At 37.6% G+C, this 18,095-nt stretch overlaps 1 protein-coding gene across 1 annotated transcript; it reads left to right on the forward strand.

The window, feature by feature from the left end:
• The first annotated feature begins 8,412 nt into the window (after positions 1-8,412).
• Positions 8,413-17,374, forward strand: LOC577881 (39S ribosomal protein L21, mitochondrial). Its single transcript, XM_030987904.1, has 7 exons — positions 8,413-8,559; positions 10,594-10,693; positions 11,077-11,138; positions 12,518-12,672; positions 13,389-13,441; positions 15,227-15,330; positions 16,053-17,374. Exons 1-7 carry the CDS (start codon positions 8,490-8,492, stop codon positions 16,109-16,111), a joined length of 603 nt encoding a protein of 200 aa, XP_030843764.1. The 5' UTR covers positions 8,413-8,489; the 3' UTR covers positions 16,112-17,374.
• Positions 17,375-18,095: the final 721 nt, after the last annotated feature.

Here is an 18,095-nt window from a genome sequence, read left to right on the forward strand (position 1 = left end):
CTTATTATCATTTCTATCATAAGTTTAATGTTGGAATTATTATTATCTTTAATAAGTAATTATTTAAATTTTTATTATCTGTCTGCAAATATTACTTTTTCAACTTGTTAATTTTGTACATCATATTCTGTAGGAGACCCCACTGGAAATAAGCTCTCGAGCTTTCGTGGGTTATCCTGTTCAAGCTGACTTATTTTTGATCTGTTATTATTGTATATTTTTGTATGTTGGAAGCTTGTCGAATGAAAACCAATCAATCAATGAATTAATGCGTGCATAAATATATAAATGCATACAATAATGTATACATCAGTGGCGGATCGGGGGGGGGAGCCGGGTGGCGAATCGGCCGTGACTTCGGCCCCTTTTGATTTTGGCGTTCTAAAAAAGGGGGAAGGGAAAGAGAAAAAGAGAGAGAGAGAGAGAGCGACCGCCGAGAGAGCGACCGCCGGAAGAAACTGAAGGCGGAAGAGAAAGAGAAAAGAAGGGACCCTAAGAAAAGAAGATAAAAAAAAAAGGAAAAGAATAATATAAAAAAAAGAAAAAGAAGAAGATAAAAAAGAAAAAGAAAAAGATACAAAAGAAAAAGAAGAAGATAAAAAAAGAAAAGAAGAAGCGTCTCTTTTCCTGGTGCAAAAGTGAGAGACATCTTCACCTCTTCACCTTGCGAGTTTCTCAAGCCAGGGGGAGAACTGATCATCCACGCTGGCACCAACAACATCTCTGAGGGTGCTGGTGAAGTTTGCCACCAAATCACAGACCTCGGCAAGTCTGTTGCTGCCGAGGGGTTTAACGTCTCAGTCTCCACGATCATCCATCGTAGAGGGGAGAGTGAAGCAGACAAGAAGCGGGTTGATGAGATCAACTATCTGATAGAGTTGGCAGCCAGCGAGAACAGATGGGGCCTCATCATCAACAATGATATCAGCGAGCAGCATCTCGGGCGTGATGGCGTTCACCTCAACAGAGCCGGTCAACGAATCTTGGCAGGCAACCTGAAACACCTCATCAACAGTGCTGACCAATCGACAACACGAGGCCATGGCTGGATTCAACGGTCGTCCGATAAAGTTACAGGCAGTGAACCTGGAGCAAGGCGGCATCAAGCCATCTACCGAGAAAACCAGAGTCTTCATTCTGATGAGGAAAAAAGCAGCCCCGTAAAGTCCTACGCCGAAGCTGTTTCTGGGAGATCTTTGGATTTCAGTGCAGTCAAACAGAGGTCACGACTGAAACCAGCCTTCAGACCATCCAAGGTGGACATGAAAGACTGGGCGAATTATCTTCAATTTGTAAGAAGGGTATTGAATTAAGTGAAAGTTTGACAAAATCTAGTGATGATCCGAAAATTATAGTTGACGGTCGAAAATATAAGTTCCCTTGTGGGAACTGTGATAAGCCAGTCAAATGTAATCAACACGGCCTTCTGTGTTCTTATTGTAAAAAATGGTTTCACACTAATTGTCAAGCTATCAGTTTTTCAGAGTACCGCAGGTTATATTATGAATGCCCTGATGAGAAGTGGAATTGTTTAACATGTTGTCTGCCATCTTTTTGTGAATCAATATTTACTGACGATTGTTTAGAGAAAGAAAGCCAAAACGAGGATAGACTAAAAGAAAACTATTTTAAGGTAACGCGCGTTACACCTGAAAAGCAAGCGATAGCAAGAATAATTCAGCCAAACCTCAAAGATGAAAACACTTCTCTTTTTCAAGAATTTGAAGAAAAGTTTAAAATTAAAGGTCTTCATTTTTTACACCTCAATGTGAGGTCTATTCTAAACAAGATATCGGAACTTAGAATTCTTTTTAAAAGAAAAAGGCTGTCTATTATTGCTTTCACTGAAACATGGTTAAACAATTCCATAAATGATGAAGGAATTGAAATAGACGGATATAAAATCATACGCCATGATCGATCCTCTGGCTCTGGAGGTGGTGTATGTTTCTATATCAAAAATGATATTGCATTTAATATTATGGATGCTATAAGTACTGGAGATACGGAATCCCTGTGGATAAATTTGCTTATACCAAGATCAAAACCAATTGTTGTTGGCGTTCTGTATCGACCTCCGAAAAACAATTTGTTTATCGAGAAATTGTCCAATATTCTTGATACATTAAAGAAGGATGACGAAATAATTCTTTTAGGAGACATGAATATTTGTCTTCTTCGCAAATCGCCACTAGCTAAAAAATATATTGACTTGTTGAGTCTTCATGGGTTTAGTCAACTCATTAAAGAGGCAACACGCGTTACACCTACATGTTCTTCTCTATTGGATCAAATTGGTTGTACCAAAGAAAATAAAATAAGTCAAAGTGGTGTCATTGATCTAGGTATTAGCGACCATTATTTTACTTTCTGTACACGGAAAAATGTTAGACTGGCTATAGGTCATCACAGGACTAATGATATCAGATCCATGACAAAATATACAGAAGAGTCTTTCAATCTTCAACTATCTGTTGTTGATTGGTCACGAATAACTGACTGTACAGATGTAAATGAGGCATGGTCAATATTTCAACATGTTTTTATCTCAAATTTGAATATGATAGCGCCACTGAAACGGATGAGAATAAAACAAAGATCAGAAACTTGGGTGACTAAAGATATTCTTTCCCTAATTCAAGAGAGAAATATAGTATACAAAAAATGGAGGAAAAGAGCAAAAGATGAGAAGCTCTATAAAAGATACAGAGTATTAAGAAATATGGTCCAAAGAGAGGTGAAAAAGGCTAAACTCGTTTACTTACAAAACAAGATAGAAGAAAATAAACAAGATTCGAAAAAACTTTGGCAGAATCTAAAAAGCTTAGGATTGAAAAATAAGAAGCGAAAAGAACAAGAATCTGTCATTAAAATTGATGGGGAATTATGTCATGATAAGATGGCCATCGCTGATGAATTCAATTCTCATTTCACAAATGTGGCTGCCAAATTAGTAGACAAACTCCCCCCTTCCAAAGACTTTTTCAGCGCAGACAATGATTGTATTCGTGACTTTTACGAAAGAAAAGGTGTACGTGAAAACAGCTTCGAGTTATTACCAATCAGTGAACAATTTGTTTTCAAAGAGTTACGTAAGTTGAATGTATCAAAAAGTACTGGGTTAGACTTGATTCCAGCTAAATTTCTAAAAGATGGTGCGAAGGTTTTATTTAAGCCTCTAAGTTACTTAATGAACCTATCTATCTTGACGAGTACTTTTCCAGAGGATATGAAAATAGCAAAAGTGACTCCACTTTATAAAAAGAAAGATAAAACTGATGTTAGCAACTATAGACCTATTAGTGTTTTAAGCGTAGCATCAAAGATTCTAGAAAAATCGGTCTGTGTTCAAATTGAAAGATACTTCAAAGAAAATGATATAATTTATGAATTTCAATCTGGTTTTCGACATGATTATTCGACTGAAACATGTCTAATTCATTTGACTGATTATTTGAGGAGAGAAACTTCCCAAGGGCGCTTTGTTGGTATGGTGCTCCTTGATCTGCAAAAAGCTTTTGATACAGTTAATCATTGCGTCTTATTGAAGAAGTTACAACTAATGGGTTTTGATAAGGCAAGTTTAGATTGGTTTAGATCCTACTTATCTAATCGGCACCAAGTAGTGGCCATTCATGATATTCGTTCCAAACTAATGCCTATAACTTGCGGTGTTCCTCAGGGAAGCATTTTAGGCCCAATTCTATTTTCAAGTTATATAAATGATATGTGTATTTGTATAAAAGACTTCAAACTATTATTGTACGCAGATGACAGCGTACTACTCTATTCAAATCCTGATCCTAAATATATTGAGGAAAAGCTCAGTGAACAGCTGTCTACGTGTGTCGATTGGATGACTGATAATAAGCTTTCTTTACACTTGGGAAAAACAGAAAGCATTTTATTTTGTTCTAAAAGTAGTTCTAAAAAGTCATTTGAATTCAAAGTGACACACAATAATCAAGCAATCAAGAGAAAAGAGTCTGTGAAGTATTTAGGCATTGAGTTGGCTAGCGCAATTTCATTTTCATCTTTAGTAGAATCAGTTGTAAAAAAAGCAAATTCTCGTCTGAAATTTTTGTACAGATATCAAAGTTGTATGGATTTAAAAGCAAGACGTACACTCTGTTTTGCTCTTATTCAATGTTTATTTGACTATGCTAACCCTGCATGGTATAGTAACATAAACAAGTCAGATCAAAAGAAGTTGAAGATTATACAGAACAAAATGGTGAGATTTATCAACTGTTCTGGTCCAAGAACTCATGTTGGCTACAGCGAACTTTCTAAAGCTGGTTTTCTTGAAGTCGACCAAAGATCAAAACAACTCGTATTGCATCATGTGCATAAAATATATCATACTAGGTCGAATCATTATATTCGATCCAACTTCGATCTTGTTACTGACGTACATGATTATAATACAAGAAATAGACGATTCAACTTTAACTTACCTGAAAGAGTAGGTAGTATTGGAAATTCGTTTTATTACAATGCCATAAAACATTGGAATTCCCTTCCCAATGGTGTAAAAGAAATAGGAAACTATGATCATTTTAAGAGGAAATTAAAGGAATACCTAATACTTGACAGTCAGAGAAGAGAAGTGAATGACATGTTATATGATTGAAATTTTTATTCTTCTGTCGGTTCATACTTTTTCATGTTGTATATACTTATGTTTTCGTACGTTATAGAAATTCTACAAATTCATCATTATTTTCCTCTTCTTCCTTCTCCTCTTTTTCTTCTTCTCCTTCTTCTTTTTCTTCTTGTACTTAATATAATTTCTATCATCAGTTTAATGTTGTTATTATTATTATCTTTAATAAGTAGTTCTTTTAATTTTCTTATCTGTCTGTAAATATTACTATTTTAACTTATTAATTTTTATACATGTCTGTAAGGGACCCCACTGGAAATAAGCTCTCGAGCTTTCGTGGGTTATCCTGTTCAAGCTGACTTTTTTTTTTTTTTTTTTTTTTTTGATCTGTTATTATTGTATATTGTTGTATGTTGGAAGCTTGTCGAATAAAAAAAAAAAAAAAAAAAAAAAAAAAAAAAAAAAAAAAAAAAAAAAAAAGGTTCTGAAGTGGTAAACCTCAACAGCGTGCCCCAGGACGCCACCTAGAAGGGCTCGCGCACATTATGGAAAATCCTGGGTCCCGCGCCGCTGATCTTTGGAGATATCGATGTTGTTTTTTCTGCTATGTATATTCAACTAGGAGTAATTTCAATATTTGTTTTAAACTGGCTCACAATTTTGAATAAGATTGTCAAATAATCGTATGCCGACCTTTATTATGAAACTATATATGTTTTGCTCTTTCTTAAAGGTACTATGTCCCTTTTGCAGCCAACCCCAAATGCTGTAGAACTTTGCAGGAATTATGAATATGTCATGTATGTCCTATCTGTGAAATTTAAACGTTAGCAGTGTCCTCATATTCAAATTATGCAAGGAAACCCGTTTACTTGCTAGACTTCACTGTCAGACACTATTAAGTGACTGACTGGCTTTTTTTCTTCATTGGTAATAACATACATGAAAAGAGTCTTCAGAGATGCATCGGTGAAAACCAATCACCAAACAATCAGCATTTCATCATAATATTTCCATAATTGCTTGTGGGAAATATGTTAGTCATTATTTGCCACATTATCATAACTTATTTCTTGTTGTAGGTACGCAAAGTAATCTTATGTTATGTCGAGCTAGGGCCTATATTCCTAGAAACCGTCATGAGTCTATAACGAGACACAACGTTTGCTTAGCCATGGTTACGATCACACAAAGTCATGCCTCGTTCAGTGACGCATGCGCACACTGTCAGCTGTCCGATGGTACTGTAGCAGCCGACGAAGATTCGCTATCGGTATGATATCGTTATTTTATCAGATCATTATTGAGTTCTTTCTACCCAATTGCAGCCAACCCCAAATGCTGTAGAACTTTGCAGGAATTATGAATATGTCATGTATGTCCTATCTGTGAAATTTAAACGTTAGCAGTGTCCTCATATTCAAATTATGCAAGGAAACCCGTTTACTTGCTAGACTTCACTGTCAGACACTATTAAGTGACTGACTGGCTTTTTTTCTTCATTGGTAATAACATACATGAAAAGAGTCTTCAGAGATGCATCGGTGAAAACCAATCACCAAACAATCAGGGCCTATTCCTAGAAACCGTCATGAGTCTATACCTTGTTGACTATCCCATTGGAATGCGTGTTAATTCGAAAGGCGAACTGTTCGCGGCTGGGGTACATGATGGCCATAGAATTCACTGAAGGTCATTCGCAGTTACATTTTTTAATTAAGGCATGATCTGTTGTTTCTTTTATAATCTTTTTAACTTAGGCTCTGTCATGTTTTTGTCTGCTCCTTTTTCTTCCTACGTCTCTTTCTCTTTCTCTCTCACTCTCTCTCTCTCTCTCTCTCTCTCTCTATTTGGCCTGCTTTTTTGTGGGGCGACTGCCGGCACCAGAGGCGGATCCAGCCGGTGGCAGGGGAGGGGGCCCAATTCGTGAGAAATATTTAGCAGCGAAACAGCCGGCCGAAAATTGGCTCAGCGGGGGAGGGAGGTGGGGGGGGGGGGGGGGGGGGGGGGGGGGGGAGCTCTAATTAAAAAAAAAAAATGTGTTTGTTGGCCCTCGAAAATTTGAAAAATTGCACCCACAGTATACGTAATAACCATATTTTAACCCATATTTTAACCCATATTTTAACCCCTTGATCGCCAGGGGTGGGGGCCCATCTCATATGGAAAACTTTTAGCCCTAAACGCGCATAAAAGAATACAGCACTAAACAACCGCTTTAACGAAGAGAGCGCGCTCAAGTGCACTCTTGCGTGAAAGTACACTGATCGGACTAGTTCAATGCGACAAAGCAGGGGTGCGAGCGCTTGCTCTCGTTGACTACTTACTAACACTAACAAACTAGAATTAGAAATGAAACTCACCTATAGTTGAATAAATGCAAAATTACGGTAGACTACACCAGCAGAGGCTTGCCATTACACCGTAGACGAAATCGAACTCATTCCCTTTGCCAATGATTATACTGACTTCCCTCTAGTTGGAGTGCAATGACCCATTCGGGTGCGCATGTATAGACATGATGCGCGTAATGCGGTCTCCGAGATTTTGAGCGCAACGCTTAACGCACACACTCTGTACGCACTGCGTTAAATACACACACTGACCTCTACAGCGATTGCACGGAAGCTATAACTGTGCATTGTTTGTACGGTACGGGCGCACTCGTTGTGAGTAGCTATAGCGCTACACTATCCCAGTCACCTTGGTTTACTATGAAAAGCTACCTTTTATTTGTTGGAAAATTGCCACCGTTTCCCCTCCACAAATGAAAACAATCGTTATACCAACGTAAAGGTGGGATGTCAAGGTTTCTGAATCCGTCCGAAGATTTTTTATACGTCACTCGTGTAAGATTTGCCGACTGGTTGACTGAGCGAAACCCGACAAAAAAGGGGAAAAACAGTGCAATCTCCATAGGCAGGCTGAAAAAGTCAAAACTTTTAGGGGAAAAGTGCAACCGTTTCCCCTGAAAGAATAATCCCAAATTTAGTATCATTTTTAAGACGACATTTCAAATTATAAGAAACCGTCCGAAGATTTTTTTAAAAAAATTCCATTTTCCCGTAATACCAGCAATTATATCAAAACATGGCTTTTTTGGTGTACGTTCCCCGTGCTTAACAGGATAAGCGACGAGGCGCAGAGCAGATGCGCGTAAGTTTTCCATATGCCCCCAATAAAGGTTAAATTAACACGTTTTTTCCTGGGGGGCCGGGCTCCGGCGCCCCCCCCCCCCCGGATCCGCCACTGAGTCCCACCGCGCCCTGGCTATAAGCCTGAGACATTCGGAAATAAGAGATTCAAAAGAGAAGGGTTCTCCTGAGGAACAAAATAAAAAGGCCCTTGTCCTCGGAATGTCAACAACAGAAAAATTATGATATATTTTAACCCTGCCTACCCCCGTAACAAAAGGAGAGACAGGGAGTTAAAATCTCGTACGCTCAAATTTGTAATAAACTTTTACTCTCAAATCCAAAGCTTTAATCTACAAAAATACAATTTTCTAGCTTTTGTCACAATTTCATAAGGGCATCATTAGAATGGAAAGTTGGGTTTGTGTGTGGGGCAAGGGTGCAGGGCAGAGGTATAGCTACACCCCCTCCCCCCAATTAATTGCTTGGAAATACACGCTCGACCCCCTCAAATTTTTAGCGCATTACGCCACTGATGCAAGATTTTTATATTTTTATAATTTGTTTCTTGAAGGCCGAGCCTTTTTCAAAAGACTGAATTTTTGCTAACTGTGAAGATTATCAGAAATGATGGTGGTCCGTCGGACATTTTTTTTTGTTTTTAAACTTTCGACTTACAAACACCATCGATTTCATGTGTGCGGAAAGATTTCTAAAAATTGCACAATTACGTCAAGAAAAAGACGAAAATGGCAGCATTCTTGCGTTCTCTGAACGCCTTTCGTGGAGGTACTTTATGTCGGTTAAATGCAGATATCGGTAAGAATATATAAAACTTTGCGTAATATTGCGAAAACACTGCCGTCCTATCGAGTCCTAGAAAGATTATGCAAGTTCGATTGTTCAGCCCCACGTATAGAGTTTTATGTTGTTAATATAGTGTGAGTGTTATTGTTAACTCGGCTCAGTCACTCCAGCAAAGCATATTAGAGAGTCAATGCTAATGCGTATTGACCTCTAGCACTGCACTACATGTTAATAATAATAGGTAGCATTTGAATACATGAATAGATCTAGACCTAGTCGATACACTCATAACACACAGATGCACTCATGGCGTCATGCACACAATCATGCCGATGCAGCTGATCGGCAGGTACAGGTTTGACGTCGGTGGAATCACAATTTTAATTTTTGAATTATATTCTTTCTAATAAAAATATCAGTGAGTTGAAAAAAAATTGTATTTTACTGCTATTTAGGTGTCATCAATTGTCACTAAACAACTAAAGTACCGATTTTGAGTGAAGTCAGTTGAGTTTTGTACAGTGGTGTTTGAAATGTTGAAAATCAATAGAGTAGTGGCTCCGGTCTGCGGCCGATCGGCGGGAACTGCCGATTCTATTTTTATTGGAATACTCACAGAATATTTCAATACCCTCAATAAAGAGTCCATATACTTACTTATTAAATAGAAGTCACAAATAACCTAACTGACCCACAGCGTGGTCAGCATGGACCACGTTTCGAAATGCTTCAAGTTCCCCGGTTTGTGGGCACGCATTACCGGTTTGCGGCACGCGTACGTCACAAAGCTTTATGCGCTACGTCACGATGAAAGCATGTACCAAATTACAACGGGTAACCCAAATTCTCATGTTTATCTGTTGCTACGGTAAATTTGTCAAGTTTTAAACAATTTCACCTTTTCCTCGAATGAATCATCCCATACGGGGGTACGTACTACTAGAAACTATCGGGTCATAGCGGGTACACACATCAGCACACAAACCATCATACACGATCCTGCATGTTATGTGTGTATTAACACCCCCCGCCGCAAACCAGAAAAACACGTAATTACGTGCCGGTTTGCGGCCACCCCATGCAACTGGCCATGCGGTGGCACAATCAAAATATCTGCGATAGGAGACAGACCACAGCCATCATACTTCCACAAAAACATCAAATTTCACCTCCAATCGGACAAATATCGGACAAATAGAGCTACAATATTGATCTAGTCATGCCTTGATCTCTTAACTTAAAAGTTAGCACCTGCTGGAATTTTCATCGGCGACTGGTGCCGTAGATTTCCGACATCGCTGACGGATACTCCGTACCGACAGGAGCACTTGCTACGGACGTTTTCGGCAAAGCAGAACTTACCGTGGAATCCACGGTAGGTTTCAATGATTATTATCGCGTCATATTCATTTTATTTTTAAAACAAATACCCCTGGCCGCAAACCGGGCGATGCCGCAAACCGGAGACTCTACTCTAGAGGTCGTCTGAACAGTTTTTAATACACAAAAAGTAGTTTTAGTATAAATGCTGCTAGTATGGATATTGCTTTATCTATGCTAGCAACTTGCAAAACCACGTGAGTGCGCAATTTTTTGACTAACACAAATATGTCTATTGCCTAGTATGGGAGCTTGTGACGAAAAAGCTAGAGAGTACTGAGTAGAGTTTCGCCTTGCCGATAATTTTTGGTTGAATGCCCCATTCCATAACGAGAATAATATTTGATTATTTTCTGTCAAAACAAACTGTAAATAGAGAATTTTCCGGTCATTATTGGTACCCAATAGGCAATAAACAAAAAGATGAAAATAATTTAAAATTAGAGTGTAAAAATTGCTTGAAGTTATGTTCAAGACGCTACATCCGGGCATTTTGGGAGTATTGGCGATAGCGAGAATTGGAATTTTGCGGCCCTATGGCTTTGTACAAATTTAAACAGAAAAAAAGAAAGATTTGTAACTGCATGTCTTTAGCCAAGGTACTATTTTAACAAGGGATTGCATGAGAACCAAAATGTTACTAAAAAATCTGATTTTTCGTTGCAGGTAAACGCTCATTATTTGAGCAGTCGAATCGAGCTCCTTCCAGTATGAACCCTGTAGCACGATATCAGCATACCACACAGTATCCTTCTGTACTATCTAGGTGAGAGAAAAAATGCATTTGTATGATATGCATGTACCCTGGGTAGTGAGCATAATTTTTTTTTCTTGTTTTTGACCCCGGAAATTTGCAAATCATGCAGACCGTTATTCGCTCTCAGTGGGGGAGGGGGGGTGGGGTTGTGTGATCACGTATTAAAACAATATATATAATTTAAAAAAAAAATTATTAAGAATTTATTTATTTAAAAAAAAAAATGCCAGGGGGGAGGGGGAGGTCCGGCCCATCGGCCCCCCCCCCCCCATCCCCATCATCAAGCTGCCTGGCACTGAGCAATTTGGAGATGTCTTGATCCTGCAAAACAACCTGACTTTGAATTCTCTTTGATCTTTGTTCTTCTCTATTCATTCATCTTCTTAACCCAGATTCATGTCCACCCAACAACAGAACCCTTCTCTCCCTAGTGCTGGTCCTCCTAATACAGCAGGTAAGTACCTCATGCAAAACACTCAATCTTAAAGATAAACTCCAGTACTGGTAAAAAAAAAAAAAAATTCTCACAGAATCAAACGAAACTTACACTGAATGTTCAACATTACAAATAAATGACATGTGCCAAACAATTTTGGAAGAAAATGTATACTGGCTGAGTAATGAGCATAGAAAGACAAGGAAATCAAGGTAGTACTAGCCCCGACACCATGTGTGTTGTCCCATATATAGCTTTTTATGTGAGTGCTTGTTACTTTACCAAGACTCGGTCAAATTTATTATGATTTTGATGACTCCAGAACCTTGCAGTGCACACCAATACTTACATGCTACATGATCAACTTTTTCTGATCCTTTCCACACCTTTTCTTTCACAATGCAATCGCATTACCAGTACTAAAGTTTATCTTTAAATATGGAAAAGGAGTGCATATCAAACAAGCCTTCAATATTCTGGGAGCATAATAAGATAAATGCAGTGCCATTATGAAACCATTCAAAACATGGAAGCACAAAGTGCTATGAGATACATTTATCATCTTTAAGTGGGCATTGTTGGAGCTCCATATACTAAGGAATTTTAAATGAAAACACAGCATTTAGGAGGTCTCCACCATAGCATTCATTTAAAAATTTTACTCTTGTGTGATAGATTTTCAATTCTATGTGTATTTGCACCTCCGGGGGGAGTGTTTCAGAAAGGCTAAGATCAAGTTGAAGTTGGACCTAACTAAGGCAGGCTCTTCATGCCACTGTTCGCTCTCACCATTATGATCTTTTTGGTAATATTTTTTTCCTCCAATAAAGAATTGTCACCAAATGTAAATTCTGTAGATTTGTGACCATGATTTGTACGTCCCTTGAGAGACCAATTCCAGTAAACGGCCTGCCATAGTTAAGTCCAACTTAAAGTTGAACGTAGTCTTTGTGAAACATCCCCCTGGCTTCATGTTGCAATCATGTTGCAACGTTGGACTTTCTGGGCTAGTTTACAGACTTTGGATTGGCTAGACATAACTTTGATCGATGAACATGTATTCTAAGTTAATGCATTTGTTTTTTCCGCACAATTACACAAATTTGACCGTTGGGGTGATAAATCCAAAAAAGCATGATCCATTTATTACGAATAAGTCAGGACTCCGTCAAATAAACTGTTGTGATTAATTGCAACTTATTTGTGATTTGTATCAATTGCAGCTACATGTATGTTCATAAGAAATAATAGACTTTAAACTTGTGATTGATTCGGATCAATCTCAACACTTTATAAGATGGGGCCCTGTTCTTGTATATTCTATTACATGTAGCATCAAACTTGTACGTATGCCCGACCTAAGTGTACCGTAAATAAATGATATCTCTGTATTTTAGATGTGGTATCAGTGGTGAGCAGTGATATGAATCAAGGACGAATGTTTGCTATCGTCTATGTATCTGGTACCCAACACAAAGTGACGTCGGGTGATCTTATACTACTACAGAACGACCTCCCAGCTGATGTAGGAGAAAGAATCAGATTAGAGAAGGTAAGATATAATCATAATGATACCGGTAATGATGATAATGATAATAATAACAATGATAATAATAATAATGATGATGATGATAATGATGTTGATGATAATGATGATGATGATGATGATGGTGATGGTGATGGTGATGATGGTGGTGGTGGTGGTGGTGGTGGCGATGATGATGATGATGATGATATTGGGTACTTTTATAGGGCACATATCCAACATTCCAACACTCAAGGTGCTTATTAAAGGCACTCCAATATTACCCCAGCTCTGCTAGGCTACCGTTTTGATGCTCCCAGCATTCCAGGGTTTCTACCAGTATCCATTGAACACCTGGGTGGAGAGTGGCAAATGTAGATTAATGTCTTGCTGAAGGATATTAGTGCCACGGTGGGACTCTTAACGATGAACTTTCTTTGCAACATTTTTTTCAGGATTTATTATTGTGAAGATAGATGTCAAGGGTTAGTGTTGTCATAAATTGGCATTATTGTTCAGGAGGTTACCCCCCCCCCCCTCATGTAGCAAGTGTTTAGTATGGATCCCTGAATATTTTCATGTTTCTTGACTCATGAATATAAATTTGAACCTTTCGATTGTCCTCTCTCCCTGAGAAAAAGTAAAAATATGCATAATAATTAATTAGTTATTAAATCCATTTGTAATGAGGAATCTAACATACATATTCATGGTTATTCTTTTATTTGTCATTTCTCTCGAAGGTACTTCTGCTTGGAGGGGACAATTTCACTCTCATAGGCAAGCCTATGTTAAGGTAAACTTCTCTCTAATTCTGCACCCTTTTTAATCTATCTAAAAAATGATATTGGCCTATTGCTCTTTCAGCGCTTACGTAATTTAAATGACTGTAATGTTATTGGTACATGTATCATGTATCAACAATAAATAATTATTCAAAAATCTACAGAGTCTTTTGAGGCAAAAGTAAGGAAACATTTTTTGACTGATTTTGCCAAATCATTCAAAGTAAGGATAAAAAGGAGGGGTCCCAAAATACTCTCCTGTGGTGGGACTCCCCGCTGTCGATAGCTCCCTATCACAGAATACATATAAACACTTTTTCAGCAGAGAAGCATATATGTTAAATATGTTGATGCCAGATAACGAATTGAATTAGTTAAAAATATAATCTGCATTGTGAAAATTATCATATACTGCAGAATCGATGTGAGTTATACCAATATCAGGGCCCCGTCTTACAAAGAGTTAATATTGATCCGAATCAATATCAAGTCCCTAAATCAATCACAAGTTTGCAGTCTATGATCTCTTATGTACATAGTTGTGATTGATATCAACTCTTTGTAATACAGGGCCCAGGTTGTGATATCATCAAATATACAAAGGTCACATCCATATCAGATATGAAATTGCCATTGCCTATGGGAACCAGGCAGCGTGGAACGTGAGAACTCCTCATTAAATGGGTTAAACACAATGGGTGGTATTCTGGTAGCGCGTACTAAGTTAGCGCGCACTAAGTTAGTCCACACTTTTATGGAGTGCCTGTTGTCAACTCATTTATCATGTACAGATTATTTTAATCCTTCAATGAAAAGTCTCCAAAAAATTAATTTTGCAATGAAATGGGAAGAAAAAGATAATATGAGTATGAACTGAATTTCCAAAAAGTCTTTGAATAGTCATGAATATTGAAGGAGGAAGATGAAACCTAGCATTCCATAGAAGTGTGAACTAAAATTCTTGTTTAGTCTGGAGTTAGTCCCGGCTTAACTTATGAGAATACCACACAAGATCCCTAATCTCCCTAATTTATTAACCCATGGGCCATTGCTGGCTATCGAATAAGAGAAATCAGTAAATCATGGGTTCGAATTTGAATTTGAATTTATTAACAACACATCACAATAATGACAGTATATAAACAATCACACAATGCAAAGAATAATACTGATACATGTATACATAACAGAAGAGTATTGTTGATTGAACAGTAATGGTTTTAAAAATGATATTTAGAGATAGATCTGCATACTATTATTAAATGTACAAAAGATATACAGGTACACGTAAATATGTGTAATACTAATATAAGCCAGTTTACAGATACAATCTGCGCATGGGCAGATAAAGGTCATTTGTACCAAAAAGGTAAAACCCACCAGAGATGAACACTGGATATGCCCTCATGAAAGTTAGGTAACATTATTCATTTATGCACCAACGGTACATTCTAAGATACGCAGGTGGAAGTATTCTTTTCAAGAGGGCAACCAAAAGGTATTCACGAAGCACATCTAGGACTTTGGCAGTTATTATTCTAAGATGCTCAAAGTGGAACTTCTCCATGTGTAAAAGATCTGTGGATATTTGGGGTCATTTGTACCATGTGCTATCTGTAAACTCCCTTATTTAGATGAAGTTGTTCATGGGAACTAGAAGTGAGCACAAGTGCTAGTCAAGCCTAGCTCAATCCTTTGGCAAGAGGGTTAAAATATAATATGTAAAGACTGAAAATATATGTACATGTACAAGTTTGTTACGTTCATGTTTGATTTTAATTAACTCCTGATTGCAGCTTGGACACAGTGCGTGTAGAAGCCACAGTGATTGAAAAGACGATCAGTGAAAAGAAGGTCCACTTCAGGTTTAAGAAGAGGAAGAGAGTAGCTAGATATAGAGGTAAGTCAGTTTTAAGAGGAGAGAGAGTGTATCAGTGTAGCTACATTAGATGTGGAGATAAGTCTAGTTCAAAAGGAGGAAAAGAGGAGCTAGATATCTAAAGAGGTAAGTCAGGTTTAAGAGAAGGAAGAGAATAGCTAGATATAGATATAGGGGTAAGTCTGGTTTAAAAGGATAAAAAGAGTAGCTAGAAATAGACATTAGTCAGGCTTAAGAGGAAGTAGAGAGCAGCTAGATAAAGAGGTAAGTCAGGTTTAAGAAGAAGAAGAGAGTAGCTAGATATAGAGATAAGTCAGATTGTAGAGGAGGAAAATAGTATCTAGATATACCTCTCAGTAAGTTGGGTTTAAGAGGAAGTAGAAAGTAGCTAGATATAGAGATAAGTCAGGTTTGAGAGGAGTAAATGAGAGTAGCAAGATGTACAGATGTACACAATGCAATCGCATGACCAGAGCTCAACTTTATCTTTAAGTACTATCTATGATATATGATTTTTGTAAAAAGCTCTATTAGTTTTCCATACAGATATTTTAAATCATTACACACAACACAGATATTAAAAATGCAAATTGTTTTTCTTTCTTTCTCTTCACCCCCTCTTTTCCTTCTGCCTTTCATCTGTTGTGGTCACTCCCTTTTTTTTCTTTCTCTCCCTTCCTCTTTATGTGTGTCTCTTTGTTTCTCTTTCTTTTTCTTCTTTTCTCTTTGTCCACACCATTCAGAGACGTATACAAACTTGACGGTTTTGAGGATAAACAGCATAGAAGCCAAGTTGAGATGACAGTAGCCGCACCCATATACGGTCATATACGTGTAATCCTGAGAGCGCCATCACAACGACTTTGAAGACATCGACCCATCGACTATTTCAATATTATATTGTCTGCCTGAATAATCTGGGAACTGATTCATGAAAATTGTTATCAATAACAAATGCTAAATATCTATGACAAATTTGCTCTCAGCCAATCAATTGCCATGATTTCAGGAGCTTAACCACTTGACTGCGTGCCACGTACATGTACGTGGTCTCGCTCTCACTTGCCTGTGCGCACCACGTACATGTACGTGTTTAGAGCATTGCACTGTCAAGACTGTAGCACTGCATAATACCTAGCCCTACTGTGTAATTAGCACTGCAATGATGTTATACAGGTCTTGAACAGTAGATGGCACCTTTAAAAAAAAAAAGGTTTTTGTACAGTACAAAAATGCTGTAGCACAGGGGGTTTGAACGTGTTTTAAGCCAATAGCAGTCAAGTGGTTAAAACAGTTGTTGTAACTTGTTACTGATAACAAGTTGTATGAAACAGGGCCCAGATCATGTTATATGTTCATACATTTCAAAAGATGGTGAGCATGTATTTAGATTTTCAATTCTTCAAATCTGACCGGGCCTCCACACACATTTACATATCATATGCGTAAATGTCTTTGTAACACAAGGTCACTGAACTTCTCATTAGTAGTTTTTTTGAAAATCTTGAGATCCTGTTCTCTTAAAAAAGACATTGTCTTTATCAAACTGTTTGTGAGTGACTTGAGTTATACTGCAGACCTTGTTTTGGATGAGCCTAAGATATTTATCATAGTTAAATTTGTGCTTCATCCAACAAGACTCTATTTTGTTTCATTCCGTCATTGAAAAACATGTTATATTCTATAAAGCCCACAACACAAACCGACTACATTTTCTCATGAAGAAAAAAAAGAATTGAAATTGTCCCATGTACAGTAACTATTCAAAATTTTGTAAGTTTGCTGGAGACGTCGTGGTATAGTGGTTCAATCGCTTGAGGCTTAATCCAAGTGTTGAGGGTTCAAATCCCAGCCCGCCCTAATGTCTTTTGGCAAGACATTAATCCACATTTGCCACCCTCCACCCAGGTGGAATTGGGTACTTGGCAATTGCTGAGGTAATAATAATTGCAGGGCCCTCTGGAAGAACAACATTGGAGCCTCTGAGGGTTCCTCTGGTAAACAAAATTATTATTATCTTTAAAAGGGTCCTTATATTCAATTCAAGGTTTATTAAAAAATATCTTTGCAGCCGTAAAAGGCTGAATTGCGATACAATTCACAGATAAAAACATGCAAAAATTACAAAAATATACATATAAATGAACATAGTTTGACATAAATTAAAAATAAAAAATAAAATATAAACAACTTATCACTTATTTTATTATTAGATACGTTGGGAGTGTGAAGTTTTTGAGCAGAGGATATGGGTTAGTTTGCTGCTAATCTTAGTGTCACATGACCAGTCACATGAACATCAACTGACTTGTAACTGATTCAACCATAAGTTTTTGACCCCTTGTGTCAGGTATTAAAGGGAAATCCAACCTTAAAGAGAAGATTGAGTTCTGGGAACAGGTGAAAAATAATTTGTGAGCGTTATCATTGTATTATGTAAGTGTGGAAGAACATCAGATAAGAAGTGTTCCCTGAAAAGCATGGCTCTTCAAATGCCTTAATCATATGGCATGTAACATAAAAATTGGGACATATTTTAATGCCACATGTTCGTGTAGTCCCATATACATCATTTTGTGTACAGTGCTTGTAACTTTACCAAGACTCGGCTATTTTTTAAAATCATTTTAATGCTTCCAGAACCTTGCAGTACACACCAATACAAATACGCAAGATGATCAACCTGTTCTGATTGATTCACAATGTTTCTTTCACAATGCAATCGCATGACCAGAACTCAACTTGATCTTTAATTGCAAACAACTCTTTAAAAAAGCAGAAAAATC

Source organism: Strongylocentrotus purpuratus, unplaced genomic scaffold (assembly GCF_000002235.5).
Source record: "Strongylocentrotus purpuratus isolate Spur 01 unplaced genomic scaffold, Spur_5.0 spur5_scaffold_17, whole genome shotgun sequence".
Lineage (NCBI taxonomy): Eukaryota > Metazoa > Echinodermata > Echinoidea > Camarodonta > Strongylocentrotidae > Strongylocentrotus > Strongylocentrotus purpuratus.

Bases quoted from the DNA above. Each gene is read 5' to 3' on its own strand.
- LOC577881 (XM_030987904.1), top strand. From the start codon at position 8,490: ATGGCAGCATTCTTGCGTTCTCTGAACGCCTTTCGTGGAGGTACTTTA. The intron at 8,560-10,593 runs GTAAGAATATAT...TTTTCGTTGCAG, and splicing joins TCGGTTAAATGCAGATATCG to GTAAACGCTCATTATTTGAG. The intron at 15,331-16,052 runs GTAAGTCAGTTT...CACACCATTCAG, and splicing joins GAGAGTAGCTAGATATAGAG to AGACGTATACAAACTTGACG.